We start from the raw sequence: 17552 nt of genomic DNA on the forward strand, positions 1-17552 counted from the left end.
AATTTGAAAATATAATTTAACATGTAGGTCGCCATTGTTTCTTATGTTCTGGGTAGTAACGTCACACGGTGGCACCTGCTAACCCCCGTCCACTGTTCTGACACCCAGAAACAGATGAAAACACAGCTAAACAGGTGACGGCGCACCAGAAACACAGATGAAAACACAGCTAAACATTAAGGTGACGGCGGACCTACAAAAAAGTAAAAAAAAATTAAAAAAAAGTGCAGCCCCATACAGCATGAACTATAAAAACACCATAAAACTCAGATAGACTAACAGACCACACGTTTCAACTAGCAGATAGCCGATGATACAATAAAAAACCCAGCCAGATCTGGCGTCATTAAATTAAATAAAGATGTTCTTGCCTATTTGAAGCGAAGTCTGCGCCTCCCGTTTCGTCAAAGTCCCGGGCCAGTCCCCTCAGCGTCGGGTCTGTCATCACCCAGCACCGAGGCCGGTTTTAGGGGGGAGGGGGGGGGGCTATGCCCACTCAAACGTGCATATTGCCCACCGGCGTCTCCATCCCGGCGGCGGTAGCGAGAGCGGAGAGCGGAGAGCGGGTGGCGGAGCGCTGCGGGCTGTAGAGCCCCGGCTACGCAGGCTACGGCGTAGCCTACGCAGGCTACGGCGTAGCCTACGCAGGCTACGGCGTAGCCTACGCCGTAGGCTACGGCGTAGGCTACGGCGTAGGCTACGCCGTAGGCTACGCCGTAGGCTACGCCGTAGGCTACGCCGTAGGCTACGCCGTAGGCTACGCCGTAGGCTACGCCGTCTACGCAGGAGCCTAATGCACTGGTAAGATGCGCACAACATTGATCATTTTTGCAGATCTCCCGTGCATCACAGAACTTTGATCCAGTTTGCCTGAACCGAGACGTCTTATGGGCTCCCTCGTCAGCCTCCACGGCCGGGAGAGAGCTGCTCAACTATGTTTTAGATACCTGTCCCAGTTAAACTAATGGGGCTTATCTTCCCAGAGCCACCGCTCTACGTCATCGCCCCCAGAATACATTGCGCAGGTAAAACATGGCGCCTCCCGCAGGTCAAAATATGTAATAAACATTGTAGATTTTTAAAGCAATTAGATTATTTTATGTGTTTCTAACAATATATTTTAGTATAAGAGAACAATTGTGGCTAATTAGGGACTACATGTCTTAATATGCAGGGTTCCCTTTAAGGTTTCACGTGCGCACGTAAAACTCATTATATATATATATATATATATATATATATATATATATATATATATATATATATATATATATATATATATATATATATATATATATATATATATATATATATATATATAACAAAAATCTGAGTCCCTTTAGGGGCTCTGTACCTCTTGGCCTCCACCTTCAAATCACACCACTTCTTTTTTTTTTCTGCACCATCTGTCCGTGGCACTCACGGCGTTTAGCGCAGCAACGACGTGCTGCCACTCACTCGCTTTATTTTATACTATTTATATACTTTTTCTACTTTTACTGTGACCACCAAATAATGTGGTTTTCCTGGCCTCCACCTCATCCACAACATCTCGATCTCAGTCTCCGTGAAATTTAGTGGCACGTTGCTCGACACATCTCATTCATCATGACACGCAGCAGAAACAGGCTGCAGGAAGCCGCTGCGCATGCTGAGCAGGCTCATTCATATGCAAATACAGTCATGAACTACTTTGCATTGCCCATTTATGATATGAAGTGTAGAGGGCGGGATATGAGGCGAATTCACCTGCGCAACCTTCCAGCTGGACTGTGATTTATAAAGCGAACATTGCGTGCAAGTGTGCGCGCGCACGGTTTTATAAATCCAGATTTTTTTTTGCGCCCGCCATTTTCAGCTTTTGGGTTTACGTGCACTTTTAGTATGAATCCTACACACTCTTTTATAAATGAGGCCCCTGAGCTTTTAATTCTAATCAGGATTGTGATGGTTGTCATCATCTAGGATCCCCATAATACAACTGGGATCTGAGCCCATTCAGCGATTTAGAACGTTAAAAAAAACATTATGAAAATTACAACACATTATGCAAAATCACTTTTTAACTGTTTAAAATCAAGAATATCATGTGAGACTAAATTGTATACTGTAATCCCTCGGTATAACCCGGTTCACCATTCACGGTCTCACTGCTTCACGGATTTGCATTGTGCATCGTGTTCTGCATTCTGATTGGCTAAATAGTCTTCCTGCTCCTTCACTTCCTGTGTCAATAACGTTGGTCGCTTAGCAACAATGCTCAGAATGGCCAATGAACTTCAGCGAGCAGCTCAAGAATGGGACCCTTTGATGAATCTTTCATTACAATTCTCAGATATAATCGATGGTGGCATGTCGGTTTATAAGAATCTTTTTGCCCAGAAAAAAAAAGAGTGACATAAACTACCCATAACTATGTTCTTCTCTCGAAAACCGCAGGCTTTAGGAGAAATAGACGCTACAGAGCGAGTCAGGATGCAGCGGCAGTCAGAAGAGCAGTGAAATACACGCAAATCACAATTTCACCTACTGTACTTATTGTGTTTTTTTTTCATAATCATTTTTCATTTTCTCCTGTTCAAATCCAATTACTCGGGTCACGGTGGGGCGGGGCTGATCTCCGCAATTTGAAGCCTTGTATAATAATTGTAAAAAAAAAAAGAAAAAACGGTACTGTATATATATATATATATATATATATATATATATATATATATATATATATATATATATATATATATATATAGATACATATTGTTCCATGAAATCCTGATGTTAATGAATGAAAATAAAAAATAAAAAATGCCTTTGAAATCCAGTAAGCGTGGTCTAATTAAGCGTTGTTCTTGCTTTTTTAGGTTACTTGTGTTACAATTTTTACTGCAGTTTCCTAATTTTCAAGTCAAACACATATTCACCACCAGAGGGGGATGTCTTATAAACAGTGTCTTAATGCCAAGTACTCTAAGTTTGTGTACTTGGTAGTTCATACCTGGCAGGTGAGACTCAGGTGAACATATTGGAGGGGCAAAAGGACATACTTCAGTTTTTCTACAGGTTGAATAGCAAGGCACTTGTGTACTTGATGGAATCTCGAATCTCAAAAAGCTCAAATAATGACCTCAGCAGGAAACAGGTCCAAAGATCATGTGGAGGTTTTCCATTAAATTAGGTCAAGAAGACAACAACAGCTTTTTATGCCAGAGTATGAAGTTATCTCAGCAGCAGGCAACTCTGACCTGCTTCTTGTTTTGTGAGATTCTGACATGATTCTGATGTGGCACACCTTTCGAGTACAATTTTAATATTACTATTCATACTCAAGGACACATAAGTAATGTGGAGGCAGGAAGACGTGAATTTGTCAAATCTAAATCATGAGTCTTTTTTTCTTTCAGTCATAGCCTCAAACTGGTATCAGCTCATATTACTGAAAGAATCAAATGTGTTTGTGACAATTTATAATCAGAATATTTTCTTCAATCCAATTCACCAAACCGAATCTCGCACAATACTGTAGATGTCACAGAAACTTTAAGAAACTCTGCAAATGTTACATTTTTTCGCCCATATCTCCTCTTATGACTTTCCTTTCACATGAACACGAATGCTCAAATATTAGAAATCAATTAATTTGGTCTTTTATGTTGAAACATTTCAATGTGTAAATGTCATTAATACAATGAGTGTTTTCATTCTGAGACTGGCTGAGAAATAAAAAAACTCAACGGTAAAGAGGACAGGTGACTTGAGGTGTAAATGTCAGAGAGGACTGTGTGATGGCAGAATTTGAAGAACTATCATTTTATTTGTAGTATCATAGGTAAGATATGTATACAGAACAATATAAACACAAATACACACACCTTTGGTGTTTCATCTGTAGAGCAATTTCATGAGAGGACCACATGTTATCATATCACACAATAATGAAATAACAACAAGATGATTTCTGATTCAAATGTTGGCAGGAGTCTTTTTGTGTTTAGTTTGCATGTTCTGCTAACGCTTGTGTGGGTTTTTTCCCGGGTACCCCAGCTTCTTCCTACTGTCCAAAGTCTGTTTAACAGGTAAAATATAATTTAAATCATAATTGTCATAATAGTGAGGGTTTTTATTTCCTCTATATGTGCTGCCGCAAAGGAGGCCTGTCCAGGGTGTACCCCTTCCTTTCACTCAGCTGTGATGGACTCCAGCAGATATCTATGACTAAGAATAGACAAGGAATGGATGGATTATCATGTTATATAATATCATTATCGTCCTGCTCCAAGTTCTCCTTTACTTCAACTTAATATGTTTATTGATGATTTTATTGTAATAGGAAATAAATCAATTACTTTTTAGCCTAACAGTAGTTTTTAGCTCAGTTGAGCAAAGCTTATCTGAACTTATGTCGTGGAAAACCCGTCTATGGTCCATCACCAGAATTCTCCGTTGTTTGGTCGGTCAACGGTTTAATTGTTGTTAATTTCTCAAAAACCCTCAGATGAAGATGATCCTTTGATCTTATTGTATATCATAGTCCTTGGCTATTCAGGTAATTGGCCCATTAACCCGCCTCATTTTGTTCAAAAGAAGAAAGAAACAACACAAACAAAAAGAAAAAAAACTGATTACCTTCTAGAAGTACTATTTGATACGTGCATGATGAAACAGCCACAATTAAGATCCAGCAAAAACATCTGAACACTGATCTGTCCCCAACACCATCCTTCTGATCATTAGAAGAAATTAAAGGTGAAACATCCAGAGGTACCAAACATATCTGAAATCACTGTTACATATACTACCTGCATGAACAAACAATTCAAAAGTTGCAGATGATCTTCTGTCAGTTATGTGATTCAACGCTTGACAGGTGTAAATTCCAGCATCAGAAAGTTCAGCATTTTCTTTTGAGAACTCAGGAGAATTAGCAGGAATCACAGTTCCATTTAACATCCAGGTGAACGTGGCAGATGGAGTAGAGTCAGCAGAGCAGATCAGTTTTATAGGTTCACTTACAGTTACATTATCTTTACCTGTGATCCTAACATTTTCTGGCCCATCTGAAAAACAAATATTTTTGATGTGTTAGTAGCTCTTATAGATAAACAACCATTTCACTATTTCAACATCTGTGGTTCTGAAGTAGGAGTTCAAGTACACTGAGTCAGTAAATGTAAATAAAGTATTTTACTTACACATGACATCCATCCTGTATGGAGCCTCACTGCTGCTGACAGGGTTACTGATGGTACAGAGATAATCTCCATTGTTTTCTCTGTTTACAGTGTTAAAAGACAACACTTTGTTATTATCAGAAAGTGCCATGTTGTCATTCAGGATCAGATCTGAACCATCTTTCATCCATTTTATGGTAACGATAGATCCAGAAGCATCACAGGTTAAGTTGACAGAGTTTCCCTCAATGGTCAGGTTTGTTGATCTCACATGAGCTCCTGATATTGGCTCTGTAGGGTAAAAAAAATCAAGGCACTTGTAAGAAAAATACGAGAGCAAACCACAATTAATTATGTAACTGAGTGCAAAAATGAATATTAAAGCCTATGAATTGATGTAAAATGAGCAAACTGTGCCTGTTTACACAGCGTTGACTTATTATTATTTTTTATGCTGGTAAGTAAATTATGTTGAGTAGAATTATAACTCCCAACACCAACACATATGTGTTATTGCAAATATGAGCCCGCTAGAGGAAAAGTGCCCACCTCTGACTGCTGCCTGCTAATTCTGCATCAACTCATGCACCACCTGTGTTACGTGCCACATAGGTAGGGTTCTCTGTGTCTCTGTATTTCTCTTCCACCTTCTCCTCCCCTCCCCACCCCTCATTCTCTGCAGGTCTGAGGTCCATAACCACCAACCATTAACCACCCATCTCTCATTCGCCAGCCTCTGATTCCCTGTCTCCGCCCTCCACCAATCATCTCCACCTGTGCCCTATAAAAGGGCTGTTTTCCAGTTCTCTCTGGCTCTCTCACACCAAGTTGACGGCTGCTTACTCAGAGTCCAGAGCACACCCTGCTGTTATTGCTGTTCTTCTACTTAGTCTGGTGTATATGCCCTGCCTTGGGACAGCTAAGACGGGGGCCCCTATACTATACATAAGCATCACGTAGGTAGAATCTATGTTAAGTCACACTAGGTAAGGGATGGTTGCCACTACTGTATTTTACCCCACTGGTTAGTGTAGTTAGGCAGACAGGCTTTTGTTTTTCTTATTAGACAGTTATTCACAACTGTGTTTTTCCTTAGCTGCTTAGCTTGTTATTTTGGCAACATCTGCGTCCCCTGGCAGTGGCATACTTTTGTTTTGGTACTTTGCTAAACTTGTAAATATTGTAAATATCCTGCTGGATTGACAGTAAAAAATGAGCACACCATTTAAAAACCCTGTTTTGATTCAGTCATTTGCATCTTTTAATGTTTGGGATCCCGTTATCTTAAATGTCCTGCTATGTGACCTTGAAATTCTCCTGTACATGGCTTAACCAAGGGTTTCGTAACAACCTATCACTGCCAGCCGATCTACCTCCTCCCGGTGTCAGTCTCTAGACTCGTTCACCCAGCTATGGACCCAAGCATCCATCCCTCACCGCTCCAGTAACCACCTACCTGTAATAAACTACTTTTGGTTCACTGACTGAGTTCTGCAATCGAGTGTGTTCCTGATCTGAAATTAAAAACTTCAAATAGACCTGTTCAAGATTCATGAGACACACCAACTGAAGCTGTCATATGATTAACAAATAAAATTGCCTATATTATATATTTTAATCACAAATTAAAGCTAACCAATACTAAAGGTGAAGGTCTTCAAGATTATTCTTCGCAAGAAATGTGTGAAATGGACAACCCTTTAAACTTCACGAATTGCAGCAGCAAAGATTTGAACCAACAAGTAACCACACAGCTAACAGTTGTAGTTTAAACTCGGTTATCTGACCGTCCTTTAGACAGTAAACCTTCGTTTAGACGTAGGCAGGGTACGTTTTTATGTGAGACTGGGTTGGTTTAGAAACTCCTGAAACATGGCAGCAAATTTCAAAGGTAAACTTTGAAATTTGCTGCCGAAAAAAAAGTAAAACCTCCAAAAAGACAAAATCTCCAGATCTGGGGACATTGATGAGAGAATGCAAGTACGAGCAAAATAGCTTTAGTTTTTATAAGTTTATCAGAACATATCATCTGGTACTCTCCAGAGCTTTTTAAATTAGGAAAAAGATGACATCAGTTAAACAAGCACATATGACATGTTATTTGACAAACAATAAGCTAAAAAGCAAAAGCAGTGTGAAAATCTAAGTACACATTCAGGGTCCACATAGGAACTAAGAGGATAAGTCAGCCAGGAGCTGCTAATCAAATGCTTCTGATGAAAAAAGCAGATGTTTTGGTATTGAAGGCATGACATCAAGCTGTGACATACTTTTCTTTTCTTTTTTTTTTACAAAGATTAACAGATTATGAAGGTAAGGAATAGTTAACAGATATATTTGCTCCTCGCTGTAGCAAAAGCACAGTTGTCATCAATGTCACTGCAAAAGCTAATGTGGATAAATGAAGAGTTGGTTTAAATCAGATAAATGCCTTTTCTAAGCACTTCAAACTGGGTCTGGTAGAACTATTGAGAATCTACCGGTTCAGATAAAAACCTGATAGTCATGTCTGGTGGCTGTAAAAATCCCATGACACTCAAAAGTGCAATGAAGAGATTTTAAGATGTCAAGATTGAGAGCAATAATCATTCAATGGATAGCCCTTCTATGACCACCTTCGATTCCACCAACCCTATAAACATACAGTATCAGACAACACAAATGCATTTTATTCAACCATATTTCTTGTAAATTGATAATGATAACATCTAGAGTTAATATACTCAAGTACAAAAATCTCCATTTTAAACTAATAAACTAAACATTTGAATGATAAAACCAAGACCAGTTCCTATTTTAAAATCTGCTGGAGTGTTAAAATAATGATTCAGAGCCCGGGTTTGATTTGACTTTCCTAGAAACAGCTATGCCTATACAAAAGTCTAACAGCTTTAGTTAAAGTAAATCCTGTACCAGACTGAGGATATAATCATGATAATAAAATGTTCTTGTAGGATGAGTTACTGTTCAGAGAAGATGTAGGATGTATGTAGGAACAACTCATTTAGCAACTACGAGCAAGAGAGGAAATTACATTTCAGCTTATCAATAACCTGGCAGTCAGATAAAATACAATGATGAGACATCCTTGGTAGACGTGCACGTCATCGTTCACTGGGGGTGAGTTTGGAGAATTCAGTGTAGGCCTCAGTCCATGAGATCATCACCTCCCGTGTCAGCAGAGCTTCTGTTTAGGAGACTGAACTATTGAGTCAGAACTGGTCGTGTTCTCGGCCTCCACTGCTTCTGCAGAGGTGCAGAGTCATGGGTACAAAAGGTGGCTCGTCCCCCAAACCAAGACGTTTACACCTGGAGGAGAGGGAGCCGTCAGCCAAGACAGCTGGTACTGGCAGGCTCAGTGAAGCACAACTCAGGGAAGTTGTGGAAGTAAAATTATGAGAGAGGGAGAAATACGGCTGATGAATGTAACTACTGGTCTGCCTTGTAGAGATTGTGGTAAACCAAGAGTCAACTCAGGGGGAAGAAGCTGTTCTTCACCAATGATGTCTAGTGTGGATTTGACCTTATCTTGGGAAAGTCCAGTAGTGGAAAGAATACATTAAGGCCCAATCTCAATACTCCCCCTACTTTTCTTCACTCGCCCTTCTTTTCTTCCCTACCCCCTAAAAAAGAAGGGGGAGATTTTAGGGCACTTGAAATCTAGGGCACTTGGCCCAGGTGCCTGTCCCATTTCTCCTACTCCCCCTCGTTTTCATCCCTACCCTGATGAAGTGAGAAAAAATAAATTTTGTGTCCTGAAGATGCCCTGGGTTCCCAAAACACAGCTTTAGTTTTAGTCAGCCACGCACCTGCTGTTTATCATAGCAAATGCCTGTTTTTCTGTGAGAAAGAGCCTGGTTCGCACGGGATTTTGGTCCCGTGGGAGCCGAAACTTAGTTTGAGAGCTTGCGGACGGGGGGCGAATAGGTCTCCCCCCCCCCCCCCCCCCCCCCCCCCTCCGCAAGGTGCTGAGGGAAAGGTATAAAAGACAGGGAACCCGGAAGTCTAGCCAGAGTCTGCCGTGGGTTCTTGCAAAACGCCCGGCGCGGGTTTTTTCCTTGGCTTATTCAAAACCAGACTGCCGGGCTCTCCAGTCACGTGTCGAGGTAAGAAGGCCTTAAAAACTCTTGTACTTGTGTATGATGATTGCAACTGTGATGATTGCTGCTGTTTTGCGGGGGATAGCTTGTTGCGTCATCCTAGCAAACGAGTGATATTGTGTGTACTGCCGAGTTGTGGGGGGTAATCCGACACGTTATCCTAGCAAACAGGTAGTTTTGTGGATGTCTTCTATGTAAATGCTTGCTCCTTGCTAATAAATGTATTCATATTTCATAGCAAAGAAGAGGTGTGTGTGTGTGATTCATTTTGGTACAGCCGACCACTCCTAGAACCTAATTGAGATTTCTCCCAAAACACCTGATCAGGAAGCTGAGAGCCAAAAGCTGTTTTAATTTCAGCTGTAGCGCTGTTAATATGCCACTTTATTAAGTTTTAATATTTTTTCAGGCGTAAAAGTAACCGTTCAGATCCCCAACCTGGGCTCAATTTATCCAAATAACGGCCGTTAAGAAATTTGACTCGACGTTTTCGGAGATGAGAAGAGCCGCCGGCCCCGGGGAGCAGCCTCAGCTCACAGCCCGAGAACAGACGTGATTGCCGGGTCAAGCTGCTCCGTCGTCCCGGGAGAGAAACCTGCAGCTCTGTTGAGAATTACGCTGGCTGAAATAAATCATTTAGGAAGATGTTGGTTTAATAGAAATCTAACAGTTGTAGCTACGCCTGTTAAGAAATTTGATCAGAAAATTTAGAGATTTCTGCCTGCCGGCTCCGGAGCTTATGGGTCCGCGTTAAATCGACACAGAACCTACGGCGTAGGGTACGGCGTAGGGTACGGCATACGGCGCGCGTCGCCGCGTAACCTACGCCGTAGGCTCTGCGTTGATTTAACGCGGAACCATAAAACAGCTCCGCTATCTTCACTTCAGCTTTATCTGAAAGTGTGTAAATTACCCAGATAACAGCTTTGTGGTTTCTGAAAACTATTATATCAGAAACATCCAAAACAAATCTGACAAGTCACAGGATTATTTCTCTCTATTTCCCACAAAAAAATGCTTGCTCCCTTGGTCACAATCTGAGACGAGTCTGCCTGTTTGCCCTCGGTCGAGTCAAATCGACACAGAGCCTACGGCGTAGCTTACGTAGCCTACGGCGTAGCTTACGTAGCCTACGGCGTAGGTTACGTAGCCTACGGCGTAGCTTACGTAGCCTACGGCGTAGCTTACGTAGCCTACGGCGTAACCTCACAGAATTTACTTTGGCGCGATCTTCGCGAACAACGGACAAAAAAGGGATTATGTACATTCACTGAGTGAATATTATGAAAGTACAATATATATTTCTCGCTAGAAATTTGATCAAAACGCATTTTTATGCAGAAACTAACTCAAAATATTGATTTTATTCACTAAAAAATAAGAAATGTCCGCCATGTTTTTTTTTTAGATTCAGTCCGCAAATGACGACGAAAAGCATTCTGGGACATTTTTATAGCCCCTCGCTCGCGAAGTCAGCATGTGAAATCACTCGCTGTGAAGGGGCTATTCTCAGCCCCTAGCCCTTGTTATGCTCACTCCCCCTAGGTGAAAAGAGGAATTGGGACACCACTACCCTCACGGGAACACGCAAAATTTAGGGGGAGGGATCAAAACGAGGACGAGGGGGACTATTGGGACGCACCCTAAGGATCTTCTCAACCTGACGGATATCAAGAGCTCTGATAACAGGGATCTTGTTTACTTTTGGGAAAGAAATCATTTTGAATCTAAGACTATTTTTCTATTCTAAAAAAATATATATTTTCTTGTATGTGATTTATATGTAATAGTGTTTAATTTTACAGTTTTCATACTCTCAAGTCTTTGTTTGAAAACCTTTTCAGACTTACAATACGTAGAACAGTGATTGATGAAGGTTGAGATGTTTCATATCTCAGAGTTTTGCTCTGAAAGGCCTGACAGCTGTAGTTTCCACTCTGATTCGTCTGAATGTTCATCAGTCTGAGTTCTGGTCCAGTACCAGAGAGCTGCTCTCCATCCAGAAACCAGAAAAACTGGAGGAATGGAGGTCTAGACTCAGCTGAGCAGGTCAGGCTGATGTTTGACCCCTCCTTGTAGAGGTTTTTTGAAGGAGAAACTGTCAGTGTTACATTTTCTGGGCCAACTGAGTGTACAAGACACAGCAAAGATAAATAATGTTAGTTTGTTGAAAAAAATTAAATACAGTCAGAATTCATTGTTTCGTACTGACTTAATTTAGATTTTGTAGTCAATTCAGTTAGACATTCATTAAAGTAATCTAAACTTTTACTAATGTTTGCATGCAGAAACTAAACGTGTGTTCACAACTCACAGCTGACAGAGATGATCACTGGATCACTGATGGCATTACTGACAGGATTGAACACACGACACGTGTATGATCCCTGGTCGTAGCGGCTCACGTTTACTACAGTCAGATTGGAGTCTCCATCAGTGACATGAACTCTGTCACTGGCTGTAACCTCAGAGCTGCCGTTCATCCAGACATAAGAGGGAAATGATCCAGAGGAGGAGCAGGACAGACGAGCAGAACTGTTGAACTCAACCAAGTCTAAACTGGGAGGAGTTACTGTTACACTGGAGACTGGCTCTGTGGAGGAAAATCAAAATGTTTCTATGGTAGCCATCATTTTACAAAGTGGTAGACCAGAACAATTAGGAGGAACAGGACAGACGAGCAGAATTGTTGAACTCAACCAAGTCCGAACTTTGAGGAGTTAGGCCCTGTCCCAATACTCCCCCTACCCCTCGTTTTCATCCCTTCCCTTAAATTTTGCACGTTCCCGTGAAGGTAGTGATGTCCCAATTCCTCTTTTCACCTAGGGGGAGTGCATGGAGAAAACGAGGGCGAGTGGCTATGAATTGCCCCTACGGATCGAGAGTTCTCCGAAGCTCACTAGTTTGATCTAGGGACCAAAAAATTTCCCAGAATGCTTTTCGTCGTCATTTGCAGACTGAATCCAAAAAAAAAAACATGGCGAACATTTCTTATTTTTTAGTGAATAAAATCAATATTTTGAGTTAGTTTCTGCATAAAAATGAGTTTTGATTACATTTCTAGCGAGAATTATATATATTACTTTCATAATATTCACTCAGTGAATGTACATAATCACTTTTTTGCCCGTTGTTCACGAAGATCGCGCCGGATTAAAGGCTGTTAGGTTAAGCCGTAGGCTACGTAGCCTACGCCGTAGGCTCTGGATCTATTTGACTCGCCGACCGAGGGCAAACATCATTTGCAGACTCGTCTCAGATTGTGACCGAGGGAGCAAGCATTTTTTTGTGAGAAATAGAGAGAAATAATCCTGTGACTCGTCAGATTTGTTTTGGATGTTTCTGATATAATAGTTTTCAGAAACCACAAAGCTGTTATCTGGGTAATTTACACACTTTCAGATAAAGCTGAAGTGAAGATAGCGGAGCTGATTTATGGTTACGCGTTAAATCGACGCAGAGCCTACGGCGTAGGTTACGCGGCGACGCAAAGCCGTATGCCGTACCCTACGCCATAGGCTGTGCGTCAATTTAACGAACCATAAATCAGCTCCGGAGCCGGCAGACAGGCAGAAATCCAGAAATTTTCGGAGCAAATTTCTTAACAGGCGTTATTTGGATAAACTGAGCCCAGGTTGGGGATCTTAACGGTTACATTTACGCCTGAAAAAATATTAAAACTTAATAAAGTGGCATATTAACGGCGCTACAGATGAAATTAAAACAACTTTTGGCTCTCAGCTTCCTGATTAGGAGTAGAGATGAAAACGAGGGGTAGTGGGAGTATTGGGACAGGCCCCTGGGAAGATTTCAAGTGCCCTAAAATCTGTCCCTTCTTTTTTAGGGGTAGTGAAGAAAAGAAGGGCGAATGAAGAAAAGTAGGGCTAGTGAAGAAAAGTAGGGGGAGTATTGGGATTGGGCCTTACTGTTACACTGGAGACTGGCTCTGTGGAGGAAAATCAAAATGTGTCCATGGTAACCATCATTTTACAAAGTGGTAGACCAGAACAATTATTAAATAATGAAGAATCAGTTTCTTTTTAGAGTTTTTATTAAGCTGATTTTAAAAGTTTGTGATTGCATTTACAGTTTTTCTCAGTCGCTTTGGTGCTATTCTCAGATCAGAATGAAAGTTCTCATAACTATTAGTTCAACCTCCACAACATGTAGTCCTTTGTCCACATCATAGTAGCAGTTTCTCCTTCCTCTGAACAAATTGCAAATGCTTTTGGACATGTATCAGTTGCTCTCATACAATTCTCTGCTGTTTTACAACATTATCATTTGTTTATGTCATGTCAGTCAAAATGAACTATACTTATGGACGCTGAATAGTCATTTCCTAAAAGACTAATAGTCCTCATTTCATTGCTTTAGTCATTACATACAAAATTGTTGAACAAGTTATCAAATTGTGTCAAGCTAATTTACTGTAATACCTTTCTTTATCATTTTTTCCTGGTCGAGTATCTCCCTCCCTACTCCCCATTCCTTAATCCGATTGAGGAGTTTTTTTCTGCTTGGAGGTGGAAGGTTTATGACCGGCGTCCACATACACAAATGGCCCTGCTAGCAGCCATGGATGCAGCATGTGACGACATCACAGCAGATTCATGCAGAGGGTGGATTCGCCACTCCAGAACATACTTTCCTCGTTGCATTGCAAGGGATGATATCCGTTGTGATGTAGATGAAAATATGTGGCCAGACAGACAGGAACGTCTGGATGTGCCAGAATGATTTACTGTACCTATGTTCAGTTAGAATATGTACTGCTATAGTGTATTGTTCACATTTGTGCACAGCTTTACCAAAAAGGTGTTTCTTATGTTTGTTCTACAGTAAATTAGTGACTGTAGTGTATTTTTCTTTTGCACAATGCTGTAGAATTGCAAAGAGCATACAGTAAAAATGTGAAACATACATATTCAGTGTCTTGTACTCAGTTACTCCCCTAACTACAGCAATGTGTAACTTTACTGTAGTTTTCAAATGGCTGTACAAGTAGTGTATAGTTCTGCCTTGAGCATGTTCAGGTAGTGTCACCAAGTCCTGACCTTTTTTTTTACATTAGAAAACTCTTAGAGAATATAGTGTCCTAATGAAAACATGACAAAGCCATTTGACTATCATGCTCATAAACGATGGTGACAGGACTTCTCATTTTGACGACACTGACAGTTTCATTGACATGAGTACTTGCTTTTGAGGGATAGACAATCCATTTTGAGCAAGTGACGCGCTTTTGCAGGTCATCCACTAGGTTTTGCAGTTTGTGATAATTGTTCTGAGAAATGCACTAAGTGTTGTGCAAATGTTAAGAGTGATCTGAGAATAGCACCAAAGCGACTGAGAAAAACTGTAATTAATCTCAATTAGTTCCTCAGCATCATATAAATAAGCTGTTAAAGTTATACTTTTAACAAATATTTTATGTAAAAGGACTTGTCTAAATTATATTTCATATTTACTGTAATGTTCGTCCAAAATGTCTGATGGGTCCAGATTTGATGAAGTTAGGCTAGCAGTATTACCTGAAACATTTAAATTGAGTTTCAGCAGCACTACACATGTTCTTTTCAGTGATCAAACTTTGATATCTTATTCTATTTATTTGAAAAAAGTTTAAATGTATCAAATAGTTAAAATATTTAAAGTAAAATCCATGAAAGGTGTTTCAACACTTAGAGATGCTGCTGCGAACGTTCCCTCATTTATATTAAGGTGAATCGGTCTCACTCTGCCTCTTCTTTTCCTTTCGGCTGCTCCCTTCAGAGGTCGTCAAAGCAAGGCCTCTGTCTCCATCTCTCCCACACAAGCCAACCTTATTTCCTCCTTCACTACTTTGGTCTTCCTCTAGGCCTCCTGCCTGGCAGTTCCAACCTTAGCATCCTTTTCCCAATAGATTCACTATCCCTCCTCTTTAGAGATAGATAGATAGATAGATAGATAGATAGATAGATAGATAGATAGATAGATAGATAGATAGATAGATAGATAGATAGATAGATAGATAGATAGATAGATAGATAGATAGATAGATAGATAGATAGATAGATAGATAGATAGATATATAGATAGATAGATAGATAGATAGATAGATAGATAGATAGATAGATAGATAGATAGATAGATAGATAGATAGATAGATAGATAGATAGATAGATAGATAGATAGATAGATAGATAGATAGATAGATAGATAGATAGATAGATAGAGATCCTGCTCTCATACTGTGGTTGTAATTTACAACTTGTAAATCACTTGATGTTGGTGCTTTCATTATATCAGCAATTCCTAATAAATGGGCATCACCAAGTTACAGTATGCACTAACTTTTCAGTTTGAAAACCATGTTGCAACACTCTGAACCTTCAAAGAAGACAATTTAGTGTATCAACCCCTGCTCACCATATATGTCCAGTCTGGTGCCTCCTGTCAGAAGTCCTGGCATAATGTTAACTGAATACTCTCCACTGTCACCCAGTGTCAGATCCCTGAGCTCCAGAGATGCAGTAGATGGGAAGAATGTGATCCTGCCCTCATAGTCTGGATGAGTTATGCTTGAAGTTGTTTCATAGCTCATTATATTCATCCCACCAAAGTTCCAGAACACTGCAGTAAATGGTCCATCTGATGGAGTCAGAGTTGTGGTGAACATCACCGTCCCTCCTACAGGTGCATTCAGAGGACCATCTGGTAACACACCAGCTCCTTCAGATAAACCTGGAGGAGACAATGTTTCAACTTTTTAATTGATAAGAATTGAGCTGAGTTATAATTTGACTTGCATTTCCTGTAATGATTGTACAATAACAGTAGAGTTTCATTTTGGAAAATATATTACCTCTAAATGAGAAAACGTCAAAATTATGTTTGTGTGCTTATCAAAGTTGCCCAGGCCTTAGATATAAAACAGAGCCTTTTTCTCATTAGTGATTCTGGGACAGACTTTTTTTGCTAACATACAGTATATGATGTCCTCTCAGATCAATCCTGTTTATTCTACAATGCTGCAATAGATGTTTTCTGAGTTTAAAACAGAAATTATGAATATTGTCCAGCATTTTCAGCTGTGGCATGCTGTTGATTATTAATATTAAACATATAGCAGCAGACATGTATTTTGTAGTTTTCGTATGGAAAAAAATAATTATTCAATCCAATAGTTTTAGGATATTATGAAAGACAGAATTGTAAACTTTTAAAACATGTGAAGATCTGTTTTTTATTGCCCCATTGTCTAAATTGCTCCATCAAGAGTATAAGACGAGTGTTTCGTTATACAACAGTAAACGTTGCTCCATAATCTGTCACAGTTATAGAGAGAGTGCATATTGTATGGTGTATGTAATGGTATATTTTTAGAAAAAAAAAACAAAAAAAAAACAGCTCACCTGAGATGGCTCCCAGGATAATGAGGTATATCATTGCTATTTCTTTCCACTTCACAAAAAATGTTGTTTCTGTCGCTCCTTTGGTGGTACCATATATGTTGGAGGAAGGTAAGTGGGATCAGGAAGTGAACTTTTATCTGAGAGTTTTATGTTCCTGTACTTAATCATTAACAAACGTTAATCATAAGCTTTGATTATCTTGTGGCACTTTTGTTGTGTAAACCCAGCAAACACCAAACTGCAAATTCAGTTTGAAACAGGAATAATATGAGGATGCATATACTAACACTCTGTAGACGATCTGAGCTGGCAAATAATCTGCAGTCGATAAACAACTAAAAATGTAGAAGTGATGCTGTGAAATAAAATACACACAATTCAAAGAGAGGCATGAATGTTACTGTCATATCTGAGAGTCTGTTGATTTTTCCATCAGCAGTCTGAGAAAAGAACATTTGTGCTAGAAATGAGTATCTAAGACCAGGGTTACAGATTTGTGAACTACAGTAGCTGAGTTTATTTGCATTCAAATAGGGACTCTTTTAAGTGTGTGGACAGATTTTAGAGCAAGTCAATGAAAACTAATTAGAATTTATACAATCTACATTTCAAACATTTCATCATCACATTAAGTAGCCACTCATCAGGTGTTTTGCAGAATTTAGACTGAATCATCAATCTTCTCTCACACAGAACTCACTTGTTTCATAAAAAGGTTCTCCAGTAAAGTAAAACGTTTCATTAAGGCTGATTTATGGTTCCGCGTCACAGCGACGCAGAGCCTACGGCGTATGGCGCGCGTCGCCGCGTACCCTACGCCGTCGCTTTAACGCGGAACCATAAATCCAGGCTTAGTATTTCACAATATTTAATTCCTTTTTGCCTGCACA

At 40.0% G+C, this 17552-nt stretch overlaps 1 protein-coding gene across 1 annotated transcript; it reads right to left on the reverse strand.

The window, feature by feature from the left end:
* Positions 1–3788: 3788 nt before the first annotated feature.
* Positions 3789–16795, reverse strand: LOC133435882 (carcinoembryonic antigen-related cell adhesion molecule 1-like). The gene is made up of 6 exons (XM_061717170.1): positions 16663–16795; positions 15677–15991; positions 11580–11858; positions 11121–11390; positions 5187–5456; positions 3789–5051 (listed from the first exon to the last, which is right to left on the reverse strand). The coding sequence occupies exons 1-6, from the start codon at positions 16694–16696 to the stop codon at positions 4735–4737; spliced, it is 1485 nt and encodes a 494-aa protein (XP_061573154.1). The 5' UTR covers positions 16697–16795; the 3' UTR covers positions 3789–4734.
* Between the last annotated feature and the right edge of the window lie 757 nt (positions 16796–17552).

The sequence above is a fragment of the Cololabis saira genome, chromosome 3 (assembly GCF_033807715.1).
Source record: "Cololabis saira isolate AMF1-May2022 chromosome 3, fColSai1.1, whole genome shotgun sequence".
Lineage (NCBI taxonomy): Eukaryota > Metazoa > Chordata > Actinopteri > Beloniformes > Belonidae > Cololabis > Cololabis saira.

Coding starts and splice junctions, on each gene's coding strand:
- LOC133435882 (XM_061717170.1), bottom strand. CDS start 16,696: ATGATATACCTCATTATCCTGGGAGCCATCTCAG. Junction 11,859..15,676: donor CACCAGACTGGACATATATG/GTGAGCAGGGGT, acceptor TTTCCTCCACAG/AGCCAGTCTCCAGTGTAACA. Junction 5,457..11,120: donor TTCATCAATCACTGTTCTAC/GTATTGTAAGTC, acceptor TTTACCCTACAG/AGCCAATATCAGGAGCTCAT.